This window comes from Stegostoma tigrinum, chromosome 42 (assembly GCF_030684315.1).
Source record: "Stegostoma tigrinum isolate sSteTig4 chromosome 42, sSteTig4.hap1, whole genome shotgun sequence".
Taxonomy (NCBI): Eukaryota; Metazoa; Chordata; class Chondrichthyes; order Orectolobiformes; family Stegostomatidae; genus Stegostoma; species Stegostoma tigrinum.
The window spans coordinates 3,205,671-3,225,692 of NC_081395.1; the positions used below are offsets into that span (position 1 = coordinate 3,205,671).

Consider the following 20,022-nt stretch of genomic DNA (forward strand, 5'->3'; position numbering starts at 1 on the left):
GGGGAATGGACGTGTGAGGGGATTGCACATCCATGGCAAAGAGAAGGCAGCTGGAACTTGCACACTGGAAGTTTTGAGACTGGCATAAAACGTTAAGAAGAATCTCAGATGTATCTCAGATGTATGTGGGCAGGGATTGGACCAGGAGAAGACTGAGTCAAGATAGGAAGAGATGAGTTCTGTGGGACAGGAGCAGGCTGAAACAATGGGCCTGCCCAGACAGTCCTCTTTGTGGATTTTTGGAAGGAGGTAGAAATGAGCTGTGTGTGTGTGTGTGTGTAGTGGGGGGGGGGTGGGGAGCTGTCACCTTGGAGGCGGTGGTTGGGAGGTCACCAGATGAAATTAGGTCAGTTACCATAGTAGATACGATGGCCTGTTGCGTCATGGTGGAGTGGGGGAAGATGGGAGGAGGTACTAAGAACTGGCGGTCAGCGGTCAATAGAGGTCAGCATGCCAGACTACAACAGCACCACCCTTATCGGCTGGTTTAAGAACAAAGTCAGGGTTAGGTCTGAGTGCACAAAGTGCAGTCAGTTCGGAGGGAGATAGGTTGGATTTGGTGGTGTGGGGGACGGTGCGCAGAGAAATTGAGGCAACAGTTCTCAATGAACAGATCGAGTGCAGGTAAAAGGCCAGAGGAAGGGGTCCAGGTGGAGGGACAGTGTTGGAACTGGGCAAAGGGGTCTGAGGGATGGGGAGAGGACTCTTGTCCAAAGAAATGGGCATGGAGGCGAGGATGGTGGACGAAGAGTTCAACGTCATGTCGTGCCCGAAATTTGTTGAGGTGGCGACACAGAAGAATGAAGCCGAGGCCATTGATGAGTACAGAACATTCAACATTGAAGAGTGGAAGGTTTCGAGTGATAGTGAATACCTGACAGTGTGTGTTTGGGAGAGGAGATGCAGTCAGAGGGAAGAGGAGGAGAGGAAGGTTCCAGAGGGCCATGGGTATATTTGAGTTGCATCTTATGGGCCTTGATGCCTGAAAGGAAAAGAAAAAGTTTCTTGATAGCATGATGGACAAGCCAGAGGATGAAGTGGAACTGCAGAGGGGTGCAACCTTGAGCCAGTGTGCGCGATGTTGTTGGAGAGAGAGTTTGAGAGTGTGCATGTGACACCGCATAGCACTGAGTGTGGATCTCCGGATGCAGCGAGAGCAATTGTCCATAGGATGTTCAATGTTCCAGAGATATCTGTGATCCCAAGAAGATTCAAAACATGAGGGATGAGACTTCAGTTGGAATCCACATGGGGTGAGTCTGAGCCAGAGGCAGTCACTGTGGAATGTGATGTGGCTGTGGAAATGAGTTTTAGCGAACACTTGGTCAAACACCAGGAGTGTTGAATCATGTTTTTAATGCTCCATTTGAATATGTTCTAGATTCACCACTTTACAACTTACATACTGTGCATTGGATCCTGAAAGAAGTTTTCTTCTGCTGTGAGATAATCTTTTCTCAAACAATCGTAGAACACAGCATGAAAACCAGTATTCCAGTTTATAAACTATATAAATGTGAAACCAACCTGATTCTTATCTGATGAACAAAGGAGACTCTTTGCATTGCAGAAAGTACTGTTGTTTCAGAATTAGGGGTGTGTGGTAGAGTGCTTGTTGAACAGAATGAAGGACTGGGTAAGTGACAGGAAAACGGCCAACATAGACCATGCTCCCTGAAATCAGCTTGGTGTATTATTGCATAGCAGTAGTGTAGTGGTTTTGTCTCTGTGCTAGTAATCTACAGATGGTGTAGTGGAGTTGTCCTGGGCTAGTAACCTGTGGACGGTGTGATATTGTCACTAGGCTAGTAATAACTGTGAGCCACCACTCTGGGAGAATTGATTTTAAATCCAATCACAGGCACATGCTGAAATTTGAATTGATTTAATGTACTTGGAATTAGAAGGTGGTCTAATGGTGATGTGGAACCATTGTTGATTGTTGTGAAAACCTATCTGGTGCACTGATGTCCTTTTTGGGAAATAAATTTGCCATCCTTACAGGTCTGCCCTCCATGTGACTCCAGACCCACAGCAGCGTTGTTGACTCTTAAGTGACCTCTGACACTCTGAGCAAGCCATTCAGTTGGATCAAAGCAAACAATGTCTGATAAAAGCCATGAAATGGGACTGACCACTTGGTATCAGTTAGGCAGTGGAGACAACAATGGCAAGACAGCCCTGTCAGCCCTGCAAAGGACTTCTTGCTAACCAGTGCCAGTTTTGGGAACTCTGTCTCACAGACTGATAGTCATACTGCGGAATCATACGCAATACACAATATCCCAGACATCACCAAACCTGAGCAGGCCCTGTCCAACCCACCAAGGTGGAGGCACAAAGTTACACAGTTCAGAAGGAGTTGCCCTGAGAATTCTCAACATTGACTCTGAACCTCATGACGTCTAATGGCATTAGGTCAAATGTAGGCAAGGAAATCTCCTGATTACCATGTACCATCCTCCCTCAGCTGATGAATCAGTACTTCTCCATATTGAACAACATGTGGAGGTAGGTACTGATGGTGGCAAGGGTGTAATATATACTGTGGATGGGTATTTCAGTGTCCATCACAAAGAGTGGTGCAGCAGCAGTACTGCTGCTCGAACTGGTCTGGTCCTAAGGAACAGCTACTAGATTGGGTCTACAGCAGGTGATGACAGCACCAACAAGACTGAGAAAATAAAGTTGACCTCACATATACCAATCTGCTGGTTGTGGGTGCGTCTGTCCATGACAATATTAATAAGAGCAATCACTGCATAGTCCTCGTGGAGACAAAGTCCCACCTTCACATTGAGAATGCCTGCTGATTGGAATAGATTTTGCACAGATCGTGTAGCTCAATTGGGGATCCATGAGCTGCTGTGGACCACCAGAAGTAGCAGAATATTATCTTCCTACAATCTGTAACCTTGTTGCCCAGAATATTTTCCACTCTCCCATAACCACCAAGCCAGCCTGGTTCAATGAAGAATGCAGGAGGACATGCCAACAGCAACAGGCATACCTGAAAACAAAGTATCAGTCTGGTGAGGCTACAGAATGCAACTATTTGTGTTCCAAACAGCATCAGCAGCAAGTGTTAGGTAGAGGTAAGTGATCCCAAAACCAACAGATCAGATGTAAGCTCTGCAGTCCAGCCACTTCCAGTCGTGAATGGTAGTGGAAAATTAAACAACTCCCTGGAGGAGGAGATTGCACAAGTATGGATGGGATGCTCTTTGGCAAGTTGATACAAATTCGATGGGCCGAATGGCTCTATCTAAACTGTAGGGATTCTATGACAGCAAGTACATGGGCTACCACGGCATTCAAGTTTCCCTCCAAGTCACACACCATCGAATATTGAGAATGGTTTTGGGCTCCATATCCAAGGATGGACTGTCATCAGCGTGGTTCCAGTAGAGGAGCAAGATTACAAGAATGATCCCATGGATGAAGAGCTGGACATATGAGGAGTAGTTGAAGACTCTGGATCTGTCCTCACTGGAGTTTAGAAGGATGGGAAGAATTTCATTGAAACTTACAGAAGACTGAGAGGTCTGGAAAGAGCAGACGCGAAGATATTTTCATCAGTAAGAGAGAATGGGATCGGAGGCCGCAACCTCAAAATGAAGTGATGACCTTTTTGGAACTGAGATGAGGAATTTCTTCAGCCAGTGGGTGGTAACTGTGTGGAACTCATTGCCACAGAGGGCTGTGGAGGCTAAGTCATTACGTGCATGTAAGACAGGTTCTTGATTGGTAAGGGTATCAAGAGTTATGGGGGAGAAGGCAGGAGAATGGAGTTGAGAAACATATCAGCAATGATTGAATGGTGAAGCAGAATCAGTGGGCCAAATGAGCCTAATTCTGCTCCTATATTTAATGGTCTTCTGGCCTATCCTGACTTGGTAATACATCACCTTTCCTTCAGTGTCGCTGAGTCAAAATCCTGGAACCCACTCCTAATAGTACTGTGGTGTCTTAAGGACCGCAGTGTTTCAAGAAGACAGCTCACCACTCCCTTGTCTAGGGCAATTTGAGATGAGCAATAAATGCTGACCTAGCCCCTGATGCTCACATGCTGTGAATGAATTGAAAAATTCTGTCTTACCGTTGAATATTCAAAAACTTGCAAAACCGTAGTAAAAAACATTTCATTTACACCTACACAGAAGGTTCCCAGCTTGAGTTCCTGGTCTCAGTTGGGGTAAGTGGAGGAAGTTAAAATTAGTCTGAGGCCCTTGCTTGAGCAAGTGACACTGTTCCTGCTTCTCTTTGGCAGTCCTACTTGTTGCTTCAGGAAAGCTTCATAATTCAATTACAAAAGCTGTCACAGTCAAACAGCCTATTACCTGAATGTTTGATAGGGACAATGTAGAGGAAGCTTTACTCTGTATCTAAACCTGTCCTGTCCCTGTCCAAAGGTTAATGTTTGATGGGGGCAGCGTAGAGGAAGCTTTACTGTGTATCTTGGAGCATTAAAGGGTTATATTTAACAGAGATGTCAGATTGTAACAGTTTTGAAAGAGCCAATATGGAAAGACTCCTTTTAAACATAGATGGTCAGTATCAAGAGGAGAATGGTTTGAGGTGAATGGCAAAAATAGCTGAAGGAAAAATGAAGATTTTTTTTGAGTGAGTTGGTGTGATCTGGAAATGCTACCTGAATGGGCAATGAAGGCAGATTCACTCAGCATTTTTGGCTACTGAGAAAGGAGAACTGTACAAGTCTTTGGGGACAATTGTTGTATATGTAGTTTTGGCCACCAGAAGGATACATTGGTGTTTGCAGCAAAGGTTTCTCAGACCCAAGCATTCAAGCTCCATCCACTGCTATCCAGATGGTTAAGATGATTTCATTGAAGATTTTGAGATGTTAAACAGAACAAATTTGGTAGTTAGAACTATTTGCACTGGTAGGACATCCTGAAATTAGAGTGGGGATTATAGTTTGAAGACTGTTGCTTCAAGGTGTTAAAAGGTGATGTCCGTGACACCACCCACGCTCTCCACCTCCTCCAGAACTTCCAATTCACTGGTCCCCAACACCTCATTTTCACCATGGACATCCAGTCCCTATACACCTGCATTCCCCATGCAGATGGCCTAAAGGCCCTCCGCTTCTTCCTGTCCGGCAGGCCCGACCAGTCCCCCTCCACTGACATCCTCATCAGCCTAGCCAAACTCGTCCTCACTCTCAACAACTTCTCTTTCGATTCCTCCCACTTCCTACAGACAAAGGGGGTGGCCATGGGCCCCAGCTATGCCTGCCTCTTTGTAGGTTACGTGGAACAGTCCCTCTTCTACACCTACACTGGCCCTAAACCCCACCTCTTCCTCCGTTACATCGATGACTGTATCGGCACTGCCTCATGCTCCTAAGAGGAGCTCGAACAGTTCATCCACTTCACCAACACCTTCCACCCTGACCTCAAGTTCACCTGAACCATCTCTGACATGTTCCCCCCCCCTTCCTGGACCGCTCTGTCTCCATCTCAGGCAACCACCTAGCAACCGATATCCATTTCAAACCCACCGACTCCCACAGATACCTAGAATACGCCTCCTCCCACCCACTTTCCTGCAAAAATTCCATCTCCTATACCCAATTCCTTTGTCTCCACCGCATCTGCTCCCAGGATGAAGCATTCCACTCCTGTATGTCCCAGATGTCCTCGTTCTTCAAGGACCGCAAACTCCCCCCAAGTGGTCGAGAACGCCCTCGACCATGTCTCCTGCATTTCCCGTAACTCATCCCTCACACCCCATCCCCGCAATAACTGCCAAAGAGAATCCCCCTTGTCCTCATGTACCACCCCTCCAATCTCTGGTTACAACGCATCATCCTCCGACACTTCCGCCACCTACAATCCGATCCCACCACCAAAGACACTTTTCCATCCCCACCCTTGTCTGCTTTCCGGAGAGACCACTCTCTCCGGGACTCCTTTGTCCGCTCCACGCTCCCCTCCAACCCCACCTCACCCAGCACCTTCCCCTGCAACTGCAGGAAGTGCTACACTTGCCCCCACACCACCTCCCTCACCCCCATCCCAGGCCCCAAGATGACTTTCCATATTAAGCAGATGTTCACCTGCACATTTGCCAATGTGGTGTACTGTATCCATTGTACCTGGTGTGGCTACCTCTACATTGGGGAAACCAAGCGGAAGCTTGGGGATCGCTTTGCGGAACACCTCCGCTCAGTTCACGATAAACAACTGCACCTCCCAGTCGCAAACCATTTCAACTCCCCCTCCCGTTCCTTAGACGACATGTCCATCCTGGCCCTCCTGCAGTGCCACAACGATGCCACCCGAAGGTTGCAGGAACAGCAACTCCTATTCCGCTTGGGAACCCTGCAGCCTAATGATATCAATGTGGATTTCACGTGCTTCAAAATCTCCCCTCCCCCCACTGCATCCCAAAACCAGTCCCCACCTCCCTAACCTGTTCTTCCTCTCACCTATCCCCTCCTCCCACCTGAAGCCGCACTTCCATTCCCTACCTCCTAACCTCATCCCACCCCCTTTGACCTGTCCGTCCTCCCCGGACTGACCTAATCCCTCTCCCTGCCTCCCCACCTATACTCGCCTCTACAATCTCCATCCCTGCCCTTTTAACTTGTCTGTCTCCTCTCTACCTATCTTCTTTTCTCTCCACCTTCGATCTGCCTCTCCCTCTCTCCCTATTTATTTCAGCACCCTTTCCCCATCCCCCTTTTCTGATGAAGCGTCTAGGCGCAAAACGTCAGCTTTTGTGCTCCTAAGATGCTGCTTGGCCTGCTGTGTTCATCCAGCTCCACACTTTGTTATCTTGGATTCATTTGGTCTTTGGTCATTGATCAGCCATGATCTCAGCAAGTCAATGGACAGACTCAAGGAATTGAAGGTACCACGTCTGGTTCAGAAGCTTTTTAAAGAGCCAGCACGGGCACCAAGGACAGAATTTGTGCTGTATGACAGTGTGTATCTACGCATTCAAACATCCTGAATTCTTGTACTCATAATCCATCCAAAGCTTCATATTTCAGTGGTGCTATCCTTGATCAAATTGGAAGTATAAGAGTAAATGCTGAACAATAGAGGTACTGAGGGTGCAGCACTTTACTATCATTGCTGGTTATCTCTTCATCCTTATGAAACTAGATTTTGTGTCACATGCTTTTATCACGTTTACGCAAGAGCAGCAATGACGTTAAAATTACGTGGTGAGCTGGCTGGGCAAAGTCAGCAAGTTAATCTGACAACTCCCTGATCAGGAATGTTTCAAGCGTGATTTATGATCTGACCCCCTCAATTACCTTTGGAATGTCATTAAATGTCTGCAACAGATGATCTCAGTAACCTGGACTAGGGACTGGTGGAGAGAACTGTCACAGAACCAGCTCCTGTTCTGTAATTGGCACTCTAAAATGCAGCTTTGTTACGTAAACTCTGAAGCCTTCCACCATGAGCCAGCCCCATACTCTCATCCTCCCTTCTTAGCCCTTTCCCCGTACCCCCCCTTAGCCCTTCCTTCCTCTCCTACCCCTAGCCCCTTCCTCCCCTTCTTTTCTCTTTCCTTTATTTCCTACCTTCCCTGTCCAACATCAGTTCCTGTCATCACACTTGTTTATGGATCAGCCCAATTTCTTCTTTCCTTCTTCCTGCCTCTCCCTCCCTCCTCTCCCCCCCCCCCCCTCCCCCCGCCATTCCTGTCTAAATTTCCTTCCCAGATTTGAAAGTCCTGGAAGGTTTTCCTTTCTAATAAAAGCAAATAATCTTGAGCATTGTAGAATCTCTATGGACACACTCTCATTCTTCTCTTTGCTGAAGAGCTAGCCCCAACAGCATAACCACTTGGCCCACCTGGAGTAGAATTCATGGTCAGTTTTGTCTTGACATTGTAGCTTGAAGTGAGGTTTGCTTAATCCCTGGGAAGGTTTGGAGAAAAACTATGAGCATGTATAACTACCAGTTAGCAGATTCTTTCAGGGGAACCAGTTGGGCCAATATTGCCGTCAATGTAGTCTTTGTAATTGACCCACTTAGAACGAGCAAGAAAACTAAGCTCTAATTTTGGTGAAATGCGTTATGACTGTTGCAGACTGCTAGCCCCCATTCAGCCAGTGGCAGACCCTTTTCTGCTGGGATGAAGACAGAGCGAGGTGGCACTGAGCCAGCGTTTAAGCGACAGAAATTGAACCCTGGAGATGCCCCTGACCCGATTGTCTTCGTGGCAACAGACCATACCAGGTGTGTACCATGAGATGGAGGGGAGGGAGGGGTCTTAGGACAAGAGGGAGGCAGCCAGAGCTGACAGAATGGAAAGATTGTTGACTTCCTTTCTTAAATGTGGCTGTGGGTTATTTGAACATTCACGGAGGTGATAAAGGTGTACGTTATTCATTGACCCGCCACGCAAAACTATTTTAAGCGAGTTATGAGGTTGCAGCCAGTGGGTTTTGTTTTGAAAGTTGATGTCCTTGTGATTATATGGCCAGTAGTTTGTACACGAGGGTCAGTTAAGAGCAGAATTGGCTCGTAAGCGCACACTCCCTGGAGGGAGACCATTTAGGTCTTTCAATACTCTCACTGAAGTTGTTAGATCACTATCCTCAACTTGTACTTCATCTATCCACCTTTGCTTTCTAACTGCAAAATGTCACAGATTCAGTATAACTGACAGTAGAGGGGAGATGAGGGGAATTGTGATGTAGAATGTACTGCATTAAAGGATGATGGAAACAGTTTAGATATACTTTGAGGTACGTTCACCTCGTGACTCTCCAAAGCATGTCCACCAAGACATAGCCCAATTCGAGAGTGGGCTCTCAGAATATTCCCCACTTGTCTGGCTGAATGCAGCTCCGACAACAATCAAGAAGCTCAACATCGTCCAGGACAAAGCAGCCCCCTTGCTTGTCACTCCATCCACTGCCAATAGCTATGTGTACCACCTACAAGATGCACTGCAACAATTTAGCAAGACTCCTTCAACAGCACCTTCCACCTACCACCATCTGCAAGATCCCCTCCAAGTCAAATACTATCCTGATATAGAAATATATCATTGTCCGTTCAGTGTCGCTGGGTCCAAATCCTAGGACACCCTCCCTAACAACATTGCAATCTGAAGAAGAGTGAACATGAACTGTTTCTTTCTCCACAGATGCTGTCTGAATTTCTCCAGCACTTTTTTGTTTTTATGGCAGTAGATATTTCTACACCCTAGGATTGTAGCGGATCAAGAAAGTAGCTTACCTCTTCCTTCTCCAGAGGCATATAGGGATTAGCAGTAAATGCTGGCCCAGCAGGGACACCATATCCTGTGAACAAACTTTTAAAAATGTAAAAACTTAAAAGGTGAAACATAAGTGTAGGACATAATGGAAAGAGTAAGGTGGAGGTGCATTGGGACTAACTGCAGAGATCTTTGACAGTGGGGACAGGCAGAACGAACTGAATTGCCTCATTGGTACTTTAGAATACCATTGTATCTGTAAACCTGGTTCACACATAAGTTGTATCCACCCTGAGATACACAAGCCCAAAATATGGTCATCGCGATCAGAAGGTATATCCTCCTGAGAACACAGACAGTTGGTGGATATTTTTAAAGCCACTACTTTTTAGTCATAGGTATGTGTTGCGCAGCTAATTCCTCACTTGCACACTTAGGGTTCAGGTTGTGACTTACTTGTTCGGCAGTCACTGTGGATGTTGGCTCAATCTAAATCTGCTGACTCCAGTGTTCTCTAGTGCCAAGTACCCACCTATCCTACTGCCTTTATACAGTTATCTGCTCTTCCGCATGTGTGAGGCTAAAGGGTGAGTGTCTTTAACAATTCAGTTGTAGAAGGAAATATAAAACAACCGTACCTGTATTTATGAAACACCTTGCCTGTGTTGAATATCCTTAGGGACTTGACTGGCGGGTCAAAAGACAGAACAAAGATAACAGAAAATTAGTGGAGCGATTGGAACAGACGATTGAAAATTTGGCCATTAAGTTTGGTGTTAAAGAGTATCTTAAAGGGATGGTGGGCCAGATGGGTTTAGGGAGGGAATTCCAGAGCATAGTGCCCCAAGCAGCTGAAGGTGCAGCAGCCACTGGTGGAGAGTTGGGGATGCTCAAGAAACTGAAATAGGATGTGGGTGACACTGACTGGGCCAGTTCTTATTGCTCACCCTAATTGCCCTTTGAGAAGGTGATGGTGGTGAGTTGCCTTCTGTCCTGCTGCAGTCCTGTCGGAACGCCTACAATGCTGCTGGCTGGTGGATTTTGAACCATTTATTGAAGGAACAGCAATGTTTTTACAAGTCAGAATGGTGAGTGGCTTGGAGGGGAGCTTGCAGGGGGTGGTTTTCCCATGTATGTGCTGCCCTTGTTCTTCTAGATGGAAGTGGTCAAGGGTTTGGAAGGTGCTGTTGAGAGAGCCTTGATGAGGCGCTCTGAAGACTTCTTGGCTGCGATGGAAACAGTCTTAGTATCTTGGGTCTCTTCTCATGGCTATAGTTTGCCCACTGGCATTATCTTAATAATGTTCTTCCTCAGTTTAATATTTTGAATGTAATACGGCATTCAAAACTTATTGGGTCAAATGTGTTTTTTACAAATTTACATTTTTCTTCGTTCTCCAAGTCCCACTTATAAAGCTCCAAACAATGTTGGCCTTTCTTAAAGGGCCTCGCCCACATGAATTTTCAGGGACTTGTACTTTTGGATGCCCAGGTTATAATTAATTTGCAACCGTCAATGTTGCTCTTGTTTTCCATCCTGAAATGTATTCTGTCACATCTATCCACACTAAATTGTAACTGCCACCAAATTTGTTGTTCTGCCTAACCCGTCCTGCCTTTCTGAAACCATTTTTACAACTTCCACACTTCTGAATGCTAATTCTCCAGGATTTCTGCATGGGGTTTAGTGGAAGGCCTGGTTTGGAGATTGGTGAGAGTGACTTTGCCTGGTTCAATGGCCTTCCCTATCCCATGGTTCCCTGCATTAAAAGGTTACACTGCCTAATCAGGCATTACTCAGCACAGAACTTTATCAGCATGTGCTTCCGGTTTCCACCACCAGTGCAACTTCAAGCATTCAAAGTCCTGACACCTTGGTCCTCTCTAATCTCAGGGTCATGTGATTAAAACATCTGTCTTTGTTAGAATTATTTGCTGCTGCTCCCAGGTTCACCAGCTGTTATTTAAACTTGTCGCAACAGGCAATTGACCGATGCAAAATGAGAAATACCCAAATTCAGAGATAAGTATGGTGGCTGCTGATAGGTGTGGCCTGCTGGGGTTACAGTTATTTGTCAGAAATTACTGCCTTTCAGAGGAAAAAATGCTCTGAATCTTAGAGAATGTTAAGAACGTGGGAAATGGCTGCTTGGTAGGTGGCAGGGAATTAAAACATTTTGAAATTACATTGCCCGAAATGATGTGCTTTTTCAGTGTGCAAGCCGCTTGATGTCAGCAGACATGGGACGTGTACAGTTCTGGGACATTGCTGCCTCTAGCTGGTTAATCATGATAATTGCAGTCTGTTATTTGTCTGCAGCAAGTGACGTCTTCCTTTTCTGAATGAAAAATAATGGCAGTCATTTTCTCTGAAGCCTTGCCTCTTTGGTATTTCTGTTGTTTTGTGGCTTTGCTCATTCCAGCTTCTCCATTTTTTAAACTGTTACCCAGAAAATAAATAAATAAATCTCTCCCACCCCCCCACCCCACCACCCACACAAACTTCTTGGAACTCGGGGCCAGGACATCTTAGGGGGTTGAGTGTGTGCTAGGTAGTCTGGCTCATTTATTTCTCCATGACTCCCTTGCATCAGACAGTCCTTTCCTGCACCTCACTCAATTCCCCAGTCCCTCCAACAAGGATGAAAAACCTAAAACGTGACTAACTGTGCCCAGGAGTTTCTGGAACAGAGCTTCCCAAAGCGCGGGTCAGGGACCCCAAGTGGAGTGGGGAGCTGGGATTTCCGAGGACCCAGTTCTGTTGCAGCAACAACCACCATGCAGTTTTCATTAAGTAAGCTTAGCTGCTGCACTTAACCCATGTCTTCTCTGGCAGGCCTAACCCCTGCACCATGCTCCCTCATCTTTCACGCAGCAGCTTTGGCCATTCTCAGTCCCCAACACGATGGGAAAATATTTGGAAAGTATTCTCTTAGTTTACGATAACAGGGATTGAGCTGAACTGTGCAGGAATTGAAGATTTATCTCCTGGATTCTGCTGCTAGAGGTAGCCAGGAAATAAGTCATGGGGGTAGCGAACAAAACTGTCTGAGTTTTAACATTAATTCTCTTGTAAAGCTCTTTTTAACTTAAGGGTAGTACCTTGAATAAATGTTTAAAGGAAGAAGTCACCCCTGTGGAGATACTTGTAAATATACTGTCAGTTTCTATCCATGGCTTTACCATGACTCACCTGCTGTGCGAATGTTAAAATAAAGTCCAAAGGTCTAAAGTAATAACCCAGCAGGTATGCATTACATGGCAGTTTGAGACTTTAAATCCTGGCCTTATTAAAGATCTAGAATCAAAAATTACTGTGAAGTACAAACTGCCCGTTCTCCTCAATCTCACACCTAATGTGCTTGACTTGTAAGTTGCTCACTGATATATCAAAACTAGGGAGTAATGGTATTAGCAGGTGGCAACAAAGGAATGGATCATCAATACCAGCAATGGAGAAAGTAGCGACTGTGGCAGTGGTTAATAGCGGCAGTTTTACTAATTTGCCTGAGGAGCTTCAAGCCAACCCAGTCAGTGTGCAATTGGCTGCTGATGACTGCACAACTCAAGCCGCTAATGGACCCTTGGTGCACTTTTTTTGTTAAAAGTCACTTGCATTTTTCTTCCACCCAATTCCATCCATATGTGCTGTTGCCTGGAGATGCTTCTGTCAGCTTGATGTGTTGTCATGGCGCCACCCTCATCTGTCTCATCCTCATGTGGGGGTCATATCTCATCTGCAGCCACTCCTTGGCTTCCATCGTCCAATTGCTCCTAGACCAAGCCCCTGTCCTGCTGCCTTCCTCTTTGTCATGCAGCTCTTCTAGCTCTGATCCAGAGATTTCTGGATGTTGCTTTTGCTCTTGTAATTTCAATTACCTCTTCATTAGAACATAGAACTGTACAGCACAGGTAGGCCCTTCTGTCCACAACATTGTTTCAAACATGGCAGTAAATTGAATTAATCCCTTCTGCTTGCCTTTGGTCCATATCCCTCCATTCCTTGCATATTCACATGCTTATCTAAAAGTCCCTTGAATGCCCGTATCATATCTACCCCTGGCAGTGCGTCCCAGACTCTTACCACTCTCCCTTGTGTAAAAACAAAACTTGCCTTTTGCCTCTCACGCCTCCTTTGAACTTTACACCTCTCACCTGAAACGCATACCCCTTAGTATTAGACACTTCAACTTGGTGGGAGAATGATTCCGACTGTCAGCCCTATTTTGTAGACTTCTATCAAGTCTACCCTCAGCCTCTGCCACTTCAGGAAAACAACCCAAGTTTTTCTAACCTCCCCTTTTATAGCTCATACCTCTAATCCAGGAAGCATGCCAGTAAACTTCTTCTGTACCCTCTCCAAGATCACCCCTTCCTTCCTGTAATGTGGTGACCAGAATTCAACTTCCATTAGTTATTGGCGTGAATGTAGAATTTTTTAGCATATATGTTTGCATCAACATTTAAAAGGTCTGTTTAGACATTTTCTTAGTGTTGAGACAGATAGGAAAATTCCTTGTTAAAAGTTTGACTTTTCTTCTTGTTAACACCATCCTCATCTTCACAAAATTATTTCTAGCTAACCCTGTCCTTCCAAATTCTGCACTGCATCTCACATCTACATCAGTTATAATTTCTTCAGCCCTGTAGCCATTAAGGTTTGTTTTTGGAGGGTAATAATTAAGAAAGTAGTTTGTTTTAGTTTTAACTTCAGGACAGAATTAATTGGTGGAATTCTAGACGATAGCGAACTTGGAAACCAAGTGTGCCTCTGCTGCCAGCAGCATTGGGGCACAAAGCAGTTTTTCAGCAGTCACAACACGATAAGTGACTTTGCTGCGAAGTTCTGGAGCATGTAGAGTGGCCTATGACATCAGGCATGAAAATAGGGCACTTCAGCAGTGTGCATTTGAACAGAGTCTGTATCGGGAAAATGTATGTCAATGAAGACCATCTTCTCGGGTTGAGAATCTGCCTCTCTAGCTCCCAGCTTATGAGGTATAACCGAAGGAAATCCTGATGTCTGTGTGTATCTCGTCTTGTTTTCTCCATCAGGGGACTTTCCCAACGTAAGGAACTCACCCTGGTCACAAATCTGGGTGTATCATTACTGCAGAAACCAACTTTGGTGAAGTGGGAGTTTTTGACATGAAGTTTTTGACAACTCCTGTTTGTTTCAATCTTTTGCAGGATGATTCGGAAAGCTTTGAGCCAGTCGGAGATGCGGAGAGCTGCACGTAGACCTTCTGTGCAAGTTAAAGTGAAACTCATGAATTCAGCTCGCTCAACTGGCCTAGCAGAGCCCATCATCCTGGAGGACTGACCATACTGATCTTATACACATGCACACACAGACCTGTCTGGACACACACTCTCAGACACGCATGCACAGGCATATGTACACACAGAAACGTGTACAAATGCAGATTTTCATGCACATAAAACACAAATGTGAGCAAGTGAACGTGCGTGCACACATTTAAGCACACAGACACACATAGCCCACACATGGGCGCACACAGACACACACCTCCTTCTCAAATCTTCAGGGAATTCACAAAAACAGAAAGGATTCTCACACGTTTTCCCACCCACTTGCCCCAAGCCTTCCCTTTCTGTATTCTGACTGAACTGTGGGCCTGCAGTCACCATCTGCTCCGCTGGTCATGTGCATATCCAAGAAACACACAGTACGTCGAGCAATGTATATAAACCCGACTGCCTCATTCCAAGCTTCAGTTTCAGTTTCATTGCCACTCCCAAAGGTATAATTGTGAACCCTGAATTATGAAATTTCTTGATGATTGTGTTTTGGGAAAAACTTGTACTGACTTTTTTTTTAAAAGTACTGAACTGAAAGATAGAGTTGCCCAGTTTGATATCAGGTTTATTGATTATACAGTGATAATATTTTGTGTGCTTTTATTTTTTATTTCTCTTGCTGCTTTTTAAACTAGTGCTTGTCCAGACTACCCAAGGAAGGTTCTCTTCCACATGTTCGGTCAGGCAGCAGACAGTTCCAGGGTGTTTTGTTTTGAAATTTTTTGTTTTATTCTTTGGGCTGCGCAGTCCGGAAATTTTTAAAGAGGTGAAAACGGACACAGATCTTTCTTTTGTATAAAAAAAATTAAAATTTGTTTTTTTTCCACTCTACTTGTGTTGTGATGCAGAAGCTTTCGTTGCTGCAAACTGGTAAGAGTCCATATGTACCTTGTGTTGTAGTGTAGGGGTCAATCACCCTCTCTTGCCTGAGGACTCTGTTTTCAAGGTGAATTTTGTCATATCATTGAGTTGACCCCCTCTAAATTCCACTTCCTGACTCAGTTGGCCATTCCCATGCGATATCAGTGTGCCCTCCTTTCATCATCCCAACAGGTCTATCTCACAGAGTCTCATCCCGGGGTTTCACAGGAGCCTCAATTAAACAGTTCGATACTGAGTCACGTGAGATATTAGGGTGAATTATCTTGATACAGAATGGGCTGCTACACATCCAACAACAATGCCTCTCTTTTTCCATTATGAGACCCCTCAGCTATGTCAAGGCTGTTCCTTCATTCCCTCAGATGTGCTCATTGCCACCAACACCCAGAGTTCTGTAATCTCAAACCACTTTACCAACAACAAGAGATTAACCTTGGTTATGGAGGTTTCTCTTAATGTTTCCCCAATCTGTTTGTCTTTGCTTGGGGGAGGGGAAGTATTCCAGTTCTCTCGCTCCACAGCCCCCTCCCCAGCACATGCACATGCACACATGCGTGCGCGCACACACACACACACACACACACACACACACACACACACCCACCCCCCCCCACCGGCCCCTTGTGTGAGGCAGTGCTTCCTGACATCACTTGTGGTTCTGCCTTTTTTTTTATGCTGGATTGCATTTTCTCCCATCCCCACCCTCCCTCCCTCTCTTTCTCCCCCACGCCCTCCTGTCACCCATCTCCACACCGTCTCTTTCTCCCCCAACCCCTCCTCTCACCCCGTTCCCCTCTTCCCCCCCATCCCCACCCCCTCCTCTCTCTTTCTCCCCAACCCCCCTCGCCCATCCCCACACCCCTCCTCTCACCCCATCCCCTCGCCCATCACCACACCGTCTTTCTCCCCCACCCCATCACCCCTCAACCATCTGCACCCCCTCCTCTCACCCCATCCCCCTCTCACCCAATCCCACACCCTGCTGTCTTCCGCCTTGTCTTTTCTCTACCTCTTCTCTCTTCCCAATCTCTTCCTCTCCCCATCTCCCCCCGTCTCTTTCTTCACTCATCCCCACCCCTCCCTCCATCTTGCCTAACATTACCCTTTCCCCCACTCCTGTCTCCTCCGTCCCCACCATCCCTTTTCCCTCCCTTCTGTCACCCCCCCCCCCCCGATACAGTTTCTGTCTCTGGATTACCCTTGAATCATGGGCACTCCTCTGTTTTAATAACAAGACAGGTTGCCAGAGTCCTTTGTCACCACCAAGCTCAAATTCAGCTTTACCTGGGCAAGGGAGAGGAGAAAGGGACAGGTTGAAAAGTTTTTGTTGAGAAGAAAAACTGCATGAGGTGCTTTAATCCAATCTGAAGGTACACCCTTCGGGTCCCCTCTGCATTTGGAAGAACAGAGCCCCATCGCCCTACTGCCCCGGCCCAGGATGGAAAAGTGTATGTGTGTGTTTCAGACACGCTCGGCAGCAGGGTCTGAGAGACTGAGAGAGGCCAGGGTCTGGCTGTGATGGAGAAATTCAGAGATTTACCCTGCCTTTCTCCACAGTGAAGCCTAGAGATTTCACAGGAGCATCATTTAACCAGTTTGACAGCAGGACAAGTAAGCAACAGTTTGGTGAAAGCTGATAAAGGAAGCAGGCTGTAAGCAGGAAATCCAAGAGTTGAAAGGGGAAGCCAATTGAAAAGTGCTGGGAGGAGCTAAAGTTAGTCTTGTACTGATGACTGATGACACACTATCATGGGCTTGGTATTCTAGAAAATTCCAGGAAAAGTCAGCTATGATTGGCCCCACCTTTAATCTACACACATTAAATATGTTTGTCTGAAGAAGGGTCTAGGCCCGAAACGTCAGCCTACCTGCTCCTCTGATGCTGTTTGGCCTGCTGTGTTAATCCAGCTCCACAACTTGTTATGTCACACTAATTATGGACTTGGTCCTCGTACGACTGTAATTGTTGCATCATTTGACAGAGCAGTCACACCTTGCAGAATGGTATGATATTCATAGAATCCCTACAGTGTGGAAGCAGGCCATTTGGCCCATTGAGTCCATACTGTACTTCGAAGAGCATTGCACGCAGCCCCGCCCCATTCCTATAACCCTGTGTTTTCCATGACTAATCACCTAATTTGCATATCCCTAGGCACTGTGGAGCAAGTTAGCCTTGCCAATCAACCCCAACCTGCTTGTCTTTGGACTGTGGGAGGAAAGTGGAAACTTCACAGACAGTCACCCAGGGAAGGAATCACACCCAGGTCCCTGCTACTGTGAATAGGTCCAATGTCTCAGTGGTTAGCACTTCTGCTTCAATCATAGGGCTTTGCAGACTAGGGAATCATTTAACCCTGTTCTGTCAATGCTGAATTTCTGACGGAGCTGCCAATTTTCCTCAGTCTTTTATCCCATTTCTTTTGAAAAGTTATTGTTGAATTTTCCTAAATGATTCATCCCAGCAACTTGCAGTTTTTAAAAGGATAAAATTCTCATCTACCCTCATTCCTCTTTTGCCAATCATTTGATCTCCCAGTCTCTTCCTCTGCTGTTCCTTACACCCTACCACTCCAAGGCACCTTCTTCTGTCTGCTGCGTTCACTACTCAGTGTGAGTTCCTGTATGTTGGTGAGACCAGACACAGGCTGGACAACTGCATTGAGAAATATCTCCATTTGTCTATTGGTATGACTTCACCTCGCAGTTGCTTGTATTTTCAATAAAACACTTTGCTCTCATGTTAATGTTCCTGACCTGGGGCCCCTGCAGCAGTTCAACAAAGCTTAATGTAAACAGGATTCAACATTGATCTCCAGCTGAAAATCCTATCCATAATTTTGATTACATTTCCTTACTCTATCGGCACTGTCTCAATGGTACAAGGACCCTCACCAACTTGTACAGATGTGCTATAGAAAGCTTTCTATCTGGATCCATCATAGTTTGGTACAGCAACTGCTCTGCCCAGAACCACAAGAAGCTACAGAAAGTTGTGAACGCAGTCCTGTCCATCATGCAAGCCAACCTCACGTCCTTGGGCACGTTTAGACATTGAGCAGTTTTTCCGCTGCCTCTGTCTCCGCACTTCTCTAACCGTGAGCCTAATCCTCTCTCTACTGACCCCTTCTCCCACCTCCAACACACCCCCCTCCTCTTGGACACTACCCCAAGGCCTCCTACCCTCCCTTGACCTCTTCAGCTCCAACTGCCGTTGAGACATCAATCTCCTCAACCTCTCACCCACTCCAACCTCTGCCCCCACAGAACGTTTAGCCCTACACTCCAATCCCAACCTCACCATAGACCCTGCGGACAAGGGAGGCACAGTTGTATGGTGCACTGACCTCTACATCGCCGAGGCCAGGTGCCAACATTCCGACACCACCTCCTACCACCCCCTTGATCATGACCCCACCTCTGAACACCAAGCCTCATCTCCCAAGCCATCCACAACCTCATCACCTCAAGTGATCTCCCACCCACAGCCTCCAACCTCATCGTTCCCCAACCCCGCACGGCCTGCTTCTATCTCCTTCCCAAAATCCACAAACCTGACTGCCCTGGTCAACCCATTGTCTCCACCTGCTCCTGACCCACAGAACTTATCTCCACCTATCTTAATTCCATTTACTCCCCCTTGGTCCAGGAATTCCCTATTTTGGTCCAAGACAGCACTCACCCTCCACCTCCTGCAGAACTTCCAATATCCCGGCCCCCAAAACCTCATTTTTATCATGGATGCCCAGTCCCTATACACCTGCATTCCCCATGTAGATGGCCTAAAGGCCCTCCGCTTCTTCCTGTCCTGCAGGCCCAACCTGTCCCCCTCCACCGACACCCTCATCCGCTTCACCAAAGTCGTCCTCACCCTCAACAACTTCTCTTTCGATTCCTCCCACTTCCTGCAGACAAAGGGGGTGGCCATGGGCACCCGCATGGGCCCCAGCTATGCCTGCCTCTTTGTAGGTTACATGGAACAATCCCTCTTCCGCACCTATGCTGGCCCTAAGCCCCACCTCTTCCTCCGTTACATTGATGACTGGGTCTGCGCCGCCTCATGCTCCCAAGAGGAGCTTGGACAGTTCATCCACTTCACCAACACCTTCCACCCCGACCTCATGTTCACCTGGACCATCTCTAATACCTCTCTCTCCTTCCTGGACCTATCTGTCTCCATCCCAAGCAACCACCTAGAAACAGATATCCATTTCAAACCGACTCCCACAGCTATCTAGGATACACCTCCTCCCATCCACCTTCCTGCAAAAATGTCATCCCCTATTCCCAGTTCCTTCACTTCTGCCACATCTGCTTCCAGGATGAGGCATTCCACTCCTGAACATCTCAGATGTCTTCGTTTTTCAAGGACCGCAATTCCCCCCCTCAGTGGTTGAGAAAGCCCTCGACTGTGTCTTCTGCATTTCCCACTACTCATCCCTCACACCCCATCCCGCAATAACAACCAAAAAAGAATCCCCCTCGTCCTCATATACCACCCCACCAACCTCCGGATCCGACGCATCATCCTCCGACACTTCCGCCATCTACAATCAGAGAAATGAAAGAACTGTGAATGCCACAAATCAGCGATAAAAATAGAAAT

General features: G+C 46.5%; 1 protein-coding gene across 3 annotated transcripts in view; it reads left to right on the plus strand.

The window, feature by feature from the left end:
* mta2 (metastasis associated 1 family, member 2) overlaps window positions 1–15,365 on the plus strand; it is a 69,960-nt gene extending 54,595 nt beyond the window's left edge. For 2 of the 3 annotated variants that reach the window (XM_059641642.1, XM_059641643.1), the window contains exons 18-19: window positions 8,077–8,225; window positions 14,403–15,365. In XM_059641642.1, the coding sequence (XP_059497625.1) occupies window positions 8,077–8,225; window positions 14,403–14,535 (282 nt within the window). In that variant the 3' untranslated portion in view covers window positions 14,536–15,365. The remainder of the gene's footprint in view (window positions 1–8,076; window positions 8,226–14,402) is intronic. The other variant, XM_059641644.1, reaches the window with a different exon arrangement.
* The last annotated feature ends 4,657 nt before the right edge of the window (window positions 15,366–20,022 follow it).